The sequence below is a fragment of the Pongo abelii genome, chromosome 6, assembly GCF_028885655.2.
Source record: "Pongo abelii isolate AG06213 chromosome 6, NHGRI_mPonAbe1-v2.0_pri, whole genome shotgun sequence".
NCBI lineage: Eukaryota > Metazoa > Chordata > Mammalia > Primates > Hominidae > Pongo > Pongo abelii.
The window spans coordinates 105100640-105112871 of record NC_071991.2 but is presented as its reverse complement, the minus strand read 5'-3'; the positions used below and the strand labels follow the sequence as shown (position 1 = coordinate 105112871).

The window sequence follows — 12232 nt, the reverse complement described above, 5'->3', positions numbered from 1 at the left end:
TATGTCATTTTGTATGTGTCTTTCAGCAACTTGGGTATTTCATTCGACATTATATTTTTGAGACTTTTCTATATCAGGTAGTCTTAGTTCTTCCATTTTAATTTCTTACAGAAGTTTTTCCTTTAAGTATGACAAAACTTATTTGTTCATTTTTCTTTGGATGCTGCAGTAAACGTTCTTGTGTATGTGACCTTGTGCATCTATGCAAACATTGTCCCTAGGAGATATACCTAGCAGTGGAATTTCTGGGCCATGGAGTATGGACTTCAAATTGATTAAATAACACTGCATGGTCCCCTAAGTGAGTATGCCAATGGCCACTCACACCAATAGTAAATGGGAGTTCCTGGGGCTCTACATCCTTGCCGACACTTGGTTTTGTCAAACTTCAATTTTTGCTATCTTGGTTTTATCACACTTTAATTTTCACTAATCAAATGGTAACTTATCATTGTTTTAATTTGCATTTTCTTGCAGGACTGGGACTAGAGTGAGCCAAGGAAGGCACTTAAGTTCCAAAATGTAAGGAAGAACTCGCTATCAGGGCGATGGAAGTGCAGGGCTAACACTTGCTGTTTACACAAATCTGAGAGTGGGTACCTCCTTAAATGTTGCACCCCAGCCACCTTGCTTGCTCACTCTCGTCCCATCACTGCTATACATTTTTTTGCCTACAGAAATACTCCATCCTGATTTCAAATACCCAGTGTCAGTAACTGGGTCTGAAATCTTACTCTACTTGCAGATGACCAAGTTAGCCTGTTATTGTTTCATGGATACAAACAGAAGACACAAAACTCTTGGGCCAAAGACAAAAGACTTTATAACTCATGGCATAGCAAGCAACAAGATCATTGTATTAGCCTGAGTTTCCATGTCCCCATGTCCCATGGGAGTGACACAAAGGATACCATGTGAATAATGCATATCTAGTGAGTTGATGATACAGCTGAGGAACACTGAACTTGGAGGATTCATTGCTTTATAGTAAGTGGAAGCAAGCCTATTTTTTATTCAGGGAAGATGCCACTCCATCCCTCAAGGTTGCTTACTGCAAGCACAACTCTAAGAAATGGCTAGGTAAAGAACCAGTGGGGACTTGAACAGCTGGCACACTTAGCAAGAACGTTCACAATACCAGCACCCATGGAGGATTGCCTCTCCCAGTACTCAGGGATCCCACTTCTTAGGGTATATCCATATAATGCTGAAGTGGGGGCAGGGAAGCTGCTATAAAATCTAACTTCAACTTTTATATAATCATAATATATAAAATGAAGTCTTATACAGTGTAATTCACTGGCCACCTGAATAGATTCAATGTCCTAGATTTCAAACTTTAAGTAACCACAATATAGAAAATGCATCAATGAAATGTTTTAGCTTGGATTACTCAGTAAGCACCTGACTATATAAAATTTACCTTATGTGACCTGTTCAAAATTGATATAAAGAACTAGATTCTCAGAAAATGTATTTCTTTAGAGCAATTTGCTAAATATCCTACAGTTTTTACCACAATCTGTAATCATGCATACACATAACTTTTATTGTTTTAAAAGCTATGTATTTATAAAAGAAGATTAAATTGCTCTCTTGGGTAGAATCAGGGAAATACAATTATTGAAACAGATAATCTAGTAATCTGGAAAGAGATTTGGAAATAATAAACCAAATATTTTGAGCACATCAATCAAAGTCTTGTTCCTTAAAAACCACTGAGTATTAACTCGATAGTACTTTGGAAAGAAAACTAGTACTCCTGGTATGAAACTAAGAAGTCATTCTTTGTAAACAAGGAATTTTTCCATAAAAGGTAGATGAGGAGCTTGTAACAAACTACTATCATGAGACACCCCAGTTTCTCCCAGTTTACCTAAACAAATGTTTATGTGTATATATACAAATGATGTGTATTTGAAGATTGATTAGCATTCTCATATAAATTTTCTCTAAGTTGTCCTTGTTCGAACCTAAATATTTACATAAGCAGATTCCAGGCATAAGAGTTGACTAATTTTAAGTTTTCTACAATTAAGTTGCCATTAAATTTGATACAGAAAAACCAAGATTTGGTAGACTCAACTACTGATAATGAAAGTTTGCTAGAATTATGTGACACCAAGACGTTCAATTAGACTTCTAAAGGTCATGACATAAGGCTATTTCAAAGAACATTTACTATCTACCCTTCCCACATCTCTTTCCCAAAGGATACTTCTGTGCATAATTAAATGATTCTCTGGAACTCAATACTGATTCTTTGGAGTGTCTCCCAAAGAAATTTTAGCTTTTTCCTTTTGGCCACTTCTAAGATGAATCCAGTTTGTTCCCTTCTTTCTAGAAGCAACTGGCTTTAATTAGAAGAAAATTGTGGCTTTTCCAAACTAAACAGAACTCAGTGCTATTTTTTCATAGTAAGTCACCAGTCACAAAACAATAACAAATAACAAATGATTGAAATTTGAAAGATTGCGTCAGAGAGCAAACACCAGTTGCTTCAATAATGCGAAACAAGTGGTTTGACTGAATTGTTTTCACTAAACTCACTCACCTAAATGGTGGTTATAGAGACATGGTTTTAGACTTGACAGTTTTGTTTTTAGTAATCCAAAGCAAGCATGTATAAATGTGAATGTGACTGTTCCTTAAAATCAGGATATTCATATTTTTATTTTTACTGCACTCCTTAAAAGTGGAACCCCATGGAAACACAGAACCACAAAGGTACAAGAGACCTTGGTGGTCATCTAATGTCCAACAACACATTTGTCGTCCATACCAAAGCCACAAGTGCTGTTTCAACATCTACCTGGACACCTCCGATGATGAGGGGTTAGTGCAGTATCGGGCACCCCTGACTATTAGAGAGTTCTTCCTTAAACTCAACCAAGTACTACCTTTTGTGACTTCTACTCTCTCCTGATTCTACCCTCTGGAATTGATTCACACGGTCAACATTCTTTTTCATATGACACACCATCTTTGAGTTGTTCAAATGTCTACAACAACAACAGAAAAAAGGTTGCTACCATTGTTGCTCCTTTGCTGCAAGTGACTGTTTATCCCATTTTCCAGAATCTCTTCCATCAAGCTCTTGACCTGTCAGCAGATTTCCCCCAACAAAACCAAGGATATGAATACTTCTCACTATTCCCTCCCTTTCCTTCTTACAGGTGTTTCTTCCAGGAAAAATAAAATAGAATGTCACTTTTCCTTGTGACATATTTTTCTGTCAGAGAGGAGAGACTTACTTTTTAACCAGGTTTCAGAGATTTTGACCTTATTTTCACCTTTAGAGTCTTCTTTTAAATCTATTTTTTAGATGAAATTCACATAACATAAAATATTAACCATTTTTAAATGAACAACAGTTCACCAGCACAATGTTGTGCAGCCATCTCTTCTACCTAATTCCAAAACGTTCTCATCATCCCCAGAAGAATCAGTCTATTCTTAACACAATCTAGTCTTAATTTTTATAACAGCAGTCTTCCTCTGGTCCTCTGACTTTTGAATCATTTAAAAGTCTTTTAAAAACATACGCATGGATTTATTCAACATTTTCCAAGGCTAGAGATCTGGGAGACATTTCTGAATAGCTCTTACCAAGTGGTCTAATTATTTAAACATTTAATTATTTAAACAAAGCAAGATAGTTATAGCATGAGTAAAATGCTGTGCTTATATTTCAGGCTTCCCACAATTTGCAATGAACTAAAACAATGAATGTCTGTGTCCCCAGCTTGTGAATGTGACCCTGATGGGACCATATCTGGTGGCATTTGTGTGAGCCACTCTGATCCTGCCTTACGGTCTGTGGCCGGCCAGTGCCTTTGTAAGGAGAACGTGGAAGGAGCCAAATGCGACCAGTGCAAGCCCAACCACTACGGACTGAGCGTCACTGACCCCCTGGGCTGCCAGCGTAAGTCCATAGTGGGGGGGCGGGGAGAGCGTCCATCAACCCCTATGTGGTTCGTTGGTTGGTTGGTTGGTTTGTCTGTTTTTGAGATGGCGTCTCGCTCTCTCGCCCAGGCTGGAGTACAGTGGCAAAATCTCGGCTCACTCCAACCTCCACCTCCCAAGTTCAAGCAATTGTCCTTCCTCAGCCTCCCGAGTAGCTGGGATTACAGGCGTCCACCACCACGCCCAGATAATTTTTGTATTTTTAATACAGACGGGGTTTCACCATGTTGGCCAGGCTGGTTTCAAACTCCTGACCTCAAGTGATCCGCCTACCTCGGCCCCTATGTGTTTTAAAGCTTGGGGCTGTCTCTGTCTGCCCTAAAAATTGATGATCATAAATACCTAAGAATCCTGCCAACCTCTGGGTTTTAAAAAGTAACATAATGGTTCCCGTAAATTCTAAGCGGTTAGTGGAGAACTTTTCTCTGTGGTTTGCTGGGTTTATCGTAAAGGACCAGCAGGGGGCATTCACATTTTCCCCACTGGAACAAACACAGGGAAATGGCAAGAAATTTAACGCCAAGTTGCAAAAGTTTTTTTGGTTTCCACTAGACCTCTACATACAAATCCATTAAATTACATTATGCATTTCTGCAAGACTGATGTCATCTTAGGCAATTTTCAAGTGGTGGTTTGTTTATTTATTTATTTATGAGACAGAGTCTCGCTCTGTCACCCAGGCTGGAGCGCAGTGGCGTGATCTCGGTTCAAGGCAACCTCCGCCTCCCAGGTTCAAGCGAGTCTCTGCCTCAGCTTCCGGACTAGTTGGGATTACAGGTGCGTGCCACCACGCCCGGCTAATTTTTTGTATTTTTAGTAGAGACGAGGTTTCACCTTGTTAGCCAGGATGGTCTCTGTTTCCTGACCTCGTGATCCGCCCGTCTCGGCCTCCCAAAGTGCTGGGATTACAGGCATGAGCCGCCATGCCCGGCCTCTTTTTATTTTTTAAATTATGTTTCCCCTTTCTTCTCATACCCCTTCTAATATTGGTCCATATGTTCTCTGATAAAAGAAAAAAAATTAAAGAGCTCAGGGAAGCGGGGGAGCGGAAATAGAAAAACACCTCAGCAGTTTTCTAAGGCTAAATGAGGAGACCCTTAGCTATAGGATCACAGAAATTTAGAGCTGCTCCGGGCCTCTGTAGAGCTACAGATTCCTCAGAAACCCTGGGTAAATAATTTCCATTTGGTCACAGCCTCCTGCTCCATATTTTTGCCCATATAAGGAACTGTGGCTTATTTGCATGTTTAGAAAACATTGGGCTGAATCTTTCTGTAGTAAAACGCTCTTCTTGGGTTTGATGGCAAAATTAAATGTCATGATAATAAATTATATAGTCAAACCAATTTCCCATCATATCTTTCAGCATTCCACATGTTTCTCTGACTCTGACTAAACTGATGTCCTCCAAGAACAGGCTGAACATTATTTTGGTGTGTGTGGGTGTATACCAGCTTTAAATTTTTTTTTTTTTTTTTGAGAGAGACAGAGTCTTGTTTTGTCATCAAGGCTGGCTTACAGTGGCACAATCATAGCTCACTGCAGCCTTAAACTCCTGGACTCAAGCAACTTTCTCACCTCAGCATCCAAGTAGCTAGAACTACAAGCATGTGCCACCACAGCCATCTAATTTTTTTTTTTTTTTTTTTTTTTTTTTTTGAGAGATGGAGTCTCACTGTGTTGCCTAGGCTGGTCTTGAACTCCTGATCCCAAGCAATCCTTCTGCCTCACCTTCCCAAAGTGCTGGGATTCCAGACATAAGCCACTGTGCCCAGCCCATAACAGCTTTATTGAATATAATTTACATACCATACAATTCACCCTGTAAACAATTCAATAATTTTTAGTATATTGGAAGCTGTGTAATCATCACCACAATCAATTTTATAACATTTTCGTCCCCCCACAAAAGAAACCCCTCTTCTACATATATACCCAAAATAATTGAAAGCAGAGCTTTGAAGGGATATTTGTATTTCCATGTTCATAGCAACACTAGCCAAAAGGTGGAAGTAACCCAAGTATCCACTGATGGGTGAGTGGATAAACAAAATGTGGTATTTACATACAATGGAATCTTATTCTTCCTTAAAAAGGAAAAAAATTCTGACACATCCATCAACATGGATGATCCTTAAGAACATTATGCAAAGTAAAAGAAGGCAGTCACAAAAAGACAAAGACTATATAATTCCACTTATATGAGGTACCCAGAGTAGTCAAAATCAGACAGAAAGCAGCATGGTGGTTGCTACAGATTAGAGGGGAGAAGGAGTGGGGAGTTATTATATAAAGGGCATAGAGTTTCAGTTTTGTAGGATGAAAAGCGTTCTGGAGTTGGTTTATGCAACGATGTTAATGTACTTAACACAATTGAACTGCCTGCTTAAAATGGTTAAGATGGTACAGTTAGTAATGTTTTCAAGTTTTATCCATATTGCAGATTACATCAGTCTTTATTTTTTATTGCTGAATAACATAACTATTGTACAGAGGTGCCACTTTTATTTATCCATTCATTAGTCAATGAGACATTTGGGTTATTTCCATGAACATTGGTATTTGCTGCAAGTGTATTCCTTGCTCTGGTAGCATGTCTTCTTAGCCTTTGCAACATATGCAGGGCTCAGAAATGTCTACCAGTAGAGGAGAAGAAGGAGGGGGGAATTAAGAGAAAAGGTAACAAAGTACTAAAGGAGAGAAGAGAGAGCGGGATTCCAGATGCATCTGCCAGAGAAGGAGCCATCAGTAATAACCATGACTCCCAGAAACTCCTGCCTCTGAGTCACCAGCCTTGTCAGCATCACTTAGGGTTACTGTGCCAGTACTGCAGCATGTACAACTAGCTACACCTACTTGTCTCCTCCTCCTAATTGCCATCCAGTAAAACTACATAAGGCTCTGGAAGTGTCTGACACAGGATTTCCTCTGTGAGGTTATGTGCAATACAATAATCACACAGCCAGGCACACAATAAACCTGGCAGGGCAGGCTTCTCTGTGTTCTTGCGGTTATGCTTCTTGCTTTGTGTGAGCTATTAAGTATACTCGCTAGAGCGGAGGAATTAAGAATGAGAATAATTGTGTATGCTGTGCTTTCAGCCTGCAACTGTAACCCCCTTGGGAGTCTGCCATTCTTGACCTGTGATGTGGATACAGGCCAATGCTTGTGCCTGTCATATGTCACCGGAGCACACTGCGAAGAATGCACTGTATGTATTTGCCTATAGTTTCCCTTTTATATAGTGATGTAGATTTCTATTGCCATTGCCTAGGTGAGACTTGGTTTTGCTAATCTCTTTCTTGTCCTATTGTGTTTTAATACTCCAGTGGTATGAGTATTTACACTACAGAAATCAGCAAACACTATCAGCCTCCCCTCACCCCTGCATTGAGCTGCCTGTTAAACATTTACCAGCACACCACTGGACTGGACTAAACCGACCCAGGCACAGATGTGATTAGGTTTATCCACTGTTTTCCTGAAAATGCCAAGCGGTAGAATAGAAGAACATTTATCTGCCCATGTTTTGGGCCACCAGAACTTTCTTCTATCCCTTGTACAGAATCCCCTTGTCATCCCTACCACTCCCTTCCTAAAAATGTTTTGGATAAGGTCTTATAAAAAAACAAACTTAGGTTTAATGTATTTTAGATTCCTGTGGGAAATAAACTCTTGGATTTTTCACAGACTCTACTAAACATACAAGCATGTATCATCTAAAATTAGTAAAATAAAACATATTCACTCTATAAGAAATGCATGATGCAATTGGGGAGTTCAAACCCAACTCTTTTCTTTGTTCTCCAATCTTGGCAGCTCACCATGACATTTTGAAAGAAAAAAAAAAAAAAATCTTAACCTAATAAAAGAACAGTGACCTCGATGTGTCTGAAGAAATGTAGCTGATGAATAAGAAACATATGCCTATGAAGACACGGTTTTGTGCTCATATTTTAAGTCATTTTACTGAAAACAGGATGGGGCAGAGAGGGTGGGGGAAAGAAGCAAGGAAGGAAATATGAAGAAGGGATTCTGGAAGACAAGTCAAAAATCTGAAAATTGTACCTTAAAGAGAAAGGTCAGCCACGCCAATCTCCATGACCATAAGTGTATAACACAAAAAAAGGAGCACAGTTGGTTACAGGATCAACAAATCCTGAAATTATGTGATCGACCAAATCATGTAATTCCAGACAAAGCTTAGGCTCAGGCTGACTTTTTTCACTGGCTGGTTAACTGCTACGTGTGCAGTACAGACTCACTTTTGCTTGCAGGGCAAGCAAGCAAAATAACTGAACAGGGACACCCCATGGAGGAACTGTCCATCGTGGCTGAGCCCATGAACCCACTAGGTTCTCCATATCCACATCTCTCTGCTGGTGCCCTGGATCTGCCCTGAGGTGGCCAGCATGGCAGCATTCCCTGTCCTAGAGGAAGTTTTCACAACCACATCCTGTGGGAAGCAGTTCCTATCACATCATTTTTTTTTTCTTAAACTGAAGTTTTGGTTTGGGGAAAAACATCAAGTCCTTTGTCGCATTGTGTCCAAAGACATCAATATTTAATATCTAAAAGACATCTTTTTGAGTAAAATCATGCATAAAATTATACCAAGATACAAAAAATATGGATGCCTAACAAGACCATTTCCAAAGAGAATTTCATACCTACTAAAATTTAAGTTTTATCGGAGCATGTTCAATTGAGATTTGTGGGAGGAGAATTTTTTTTAGCATTTTGTACTAAATATTATAACACTTAGAAAATAGTTATTTGTATCTCACCAGCTGTTTATTTTGAACAACGGTCAAGATGTTGCAATGATGGAAAAAGTCTGGAAGAATGGAGTTGACTCTCTCACATGGATTCACGTTATTACGCCAGAACAACTGATTGATAAACAAATGCCTATGCTAAAGTGTGATATTCATGTAATATCTCAAAATTAGCTTGAATGATTTCTCTGCCTTCAAGTATTTCAGTATTGTATGGGTAAAATTCCCAGGGATTGTTGTGGTAAGGGAACCTATCAGTTTTTTAAAAAGCAGTTACACGGCCGAGCCTGGTGGCTCATGCCTGTAATCCCAGCACTTTGGGAGGCCGAGGCAGATGGATCACGAGGTCAGGAGTTCAAGACCAGCCTGGCTAACATGGTAAAACCCTGTCTCTACTAAAAATACAAAAATCAGCCCAGCTTGGTGGCAGGCGCCTGTAATCCCAGCTACTCAGGAGGCTGAGGCAGGAGAATTGCTTCCACCTGGGAGGCGGAGGTTGGCTGAGATCGTACCACTGCACTCCAGTGTGGGCAAAAGGACAAGACTCCGTCTGTGGGATGGGAGAAATAAAGGCAGTTACACATAGGCTAGTAGAAGAACTTCTATTCCGATAGGACTTATATAACCCAGCTTGAGCATAAACTGATGATGTTAGAGGAATTGTAAGGCTCCCATTGCTTTTCCACTTGACGCATTACATGGACAACCTTCCTGTCCCCTTCATTTTATAAAATTTTTTTGAGATGGAGTCTCACTCTGTCACCCAGGCTGGAGTGCAGTGGCACCATCTCAGCTCACTGCAGCCTCCACCTCCCAGGTTCAAACGATTCTCCTGCCTCAGCCTCCCAAGTAGCTGGGACTACAGGCATGTACCACACCCAGGCAATTTTTGTATTTTTAGTAGAGATGGGGTTTCACCATGGTTGGCCAGGCTGGTCTCAGACTCCTGACCTCAAGTGATCCACCCACCTCGGCCTCCCAAAATGCTGGGATTGCAGGCAGGAGCCACCGCACCCAGCCCTGTCCCTTTACTTCAGATCCTGGAGATGGGAGATGTGTCCATGGAAGATCATTAGCCAAGCGCACAGGCCAGGAAGGCTTCTCTGGTGCAGGCTGTTTGGCTATTTGATGTGTGGCAATTGCATTGTAGTGATTTCAATATTGCACTTCAGAGCAACAGCATCTTCATAGCTGGAATCAGCTGAGCCTTTTTTCTCTGTAGGTTGGATACTGGGGCCTGGGAAATCATCTCCATGGGTGTTCTCCCTGTGACTGTGATATTGGAGGTGCTTATTCTAACGTGTAAGTCAAATGAGTAAGTTTTATAGCAATATTCCTTATTTAAACATAAAAGCACATTTTATCCTGATATGCTCATAGTCAGGTGAAAAATTTCATTCCATGACAAGCAATGATCTTGAGACATTAACTACAGCCCATTGATTTCTTTCACTTCAAATATTTCCAAGGGTGAGGTAAACAATCCTTCTGCTGGGTATCCCACCACAGGCTGGTGGCATGGGTGCTTGAATACGTGTGACCTGCCTAAAACGCCAGCTTTTTGCCATGTTGTAAAGAGAGATCCTAATGCCCCCTTTTTGCCAGATTTTAGAGCAGAACCTGGCGGTGGGGGTCGGGGGCAGGGAGTGGGGAAAGTGGCCACCTGGGCTCCATGGCCCTGGATTCACTGTTCAAGACCAGTTATGTTAAACCCATGGCCTTTCTGCATCTGCCCACAGGACTGTTGATTGACTGATTCTAAGGATTGCTCCAAACTCAGGAAGCATTAGCCCAGCACCCCTACACCTTCATTTTACACTCACCTACTTTGCATTTTTTCATGATGAATTGCTTTTTCCTCAGGTGCTCACCCAAGAATGGGCAATGTGAATGCCGCCCACATGTCACTGGCCGTAGCTGCTCTGAACCAGCCCCTGGCTACTTCTTTGCTCCTTTGAATTTCTATCTCTATGAGGCAGAGGAAGCCACACCACTCCAAGGACTGGCACCTTTGGTTCGTATTTCATTTACTTTCCCTACAGACTGTGTTTGAATGATACATCAGTAAACACACACAGCGCATACTTGAGATCGTGGTTAAGATACCTAGAAAATAATGCTTTTGCCCAAAGATGCAGATCAGAGTTTATTATAACCTGCAAATGCAGATTATATAAACTCTTGAGAGCAGAGTCTCTGTTGAATTCATCTTTGTGTCCGAGGTCTACCACAGGATCTGGCCCATAAATGTGAATGGATCAAATTATGATGAAACAGACTTTACTTTTGCTGTTGCAAGGTATACCCATTAGACAAAATGTGTTTATTGAGCATCTACTTCTCCATCTCCCCATGATACTATAAACTATAAAAGGGTGAGGTGGATGTGTATAGCATTCATCATTGTTGCACTAGCGCCTAGCACAGTGCCTGACACACTGTAGGAACTTTATCTGCTAATAAATGTATGATGAAGGTATAGAAGGTTCTCAAGAGTGTGACTCCAGATAGGAATAGGAATATGACAAAGAAAGGGTAATTCAAGGTGAAAGTCTTTAAGGAGAGAAAGCATGTGAAAGTTGATCCCAAAGACAGGATTTGGATAGATAAAGAAAACAAGGGGGACTAATTCTAGGTTCCAGGAACCGAGTCATTCCTGGAATCTCTTCCTTATCTGTAAGGACAGATGGGGAAGGATGAAAATGCCCCTTAGGAGGCTTGGAATTTGCTCTTTTACTGACTAGAATCAAGACCATAGCAGGAGATTTTCGTTGTCCCTACTGAGATGTAACAACTGCAGCAGGTGGAATCCAAATGAAACAATCCCTTGTCTGGATTCTTCTTCGTGGTCTTGAATATTGCATCTTTATGATGGTGACTGAAAAAACAATTTTAGAAAGAAGTATGGGTATTTCTGTTTAGGTCATAACTAGGTCTCACTTTTTAGATAGGAAAACGGAATAAACATAATTATCTAAAATAGATGGATGTAGCACCCCCAACACGGCACATACTGAACAAATGTTTATCCTATTACCAATTAAATAGAATAATATCAAATATGCCAATACAGCTCTGAGCCAGGGGTTGTAGGTAAAGCATCTGAAACAATGCCGATTTCATTTGTGAGGGGGGTTATATCATGCATGATATGAACCCTTACCACTCCCTCCGTGGCTTAAGGAAAAATATCCAGGACATGGAACAGGTTTAAAGGGCAGGTAAAATTTTCTTAACAAGTTAGAAAGTAATACCTATGACAAAAGAAAAAGCATTCAAGGTGGGATTGATATTAAGAGTTTAAAGGGCAATAATGTGAATAATTTTCTTTCTCTGCTGAGGGTATGATCTTTAATTGTAGTAGAAAAGATTTAAGTTGGTTAACATTTAATTATTTGCACATTCATTAACAAAATTTTATGGTATGCTTGCTATGCTGTTACTGTTGCTGTATTATTAATATTCCATGTATTTAATGTGCTATGCTT

The 12232-nt window shown here is 40.3% G+C and overlaps 1 protein-coding gene across 2 annotated transcripts in view; it reads left to right on the top strand.

Annotated features, from left to right (window-relative positions):
• LAMB4 (laminin subunit beta 4) overlaps positions 1-12232 on the top strand; it is a 99578-nt gene that overhangs the window by 20897 nt on the left and 66449 nt on the right. For both annotated transcript variants that reach the window (XM_024249888.3, XM_054559653.1), the window contains exons 10-13: positions 3746-3925; positions 7068-7177; positions 9967-10046; positions 10608-10758. In XM_024249888.3, coding sequence (XP_024105656.2) covers positions 3746-3925; positions 7068-7177; positions 9967-10046; positions 10608-10758 — 521 coding nt within the window. The remainder of the gene's footprint in view (positions 1-3745; positions 3926-7067; positions 7178-9966; positions 10047-10607; positions 10759-12232) is intronic.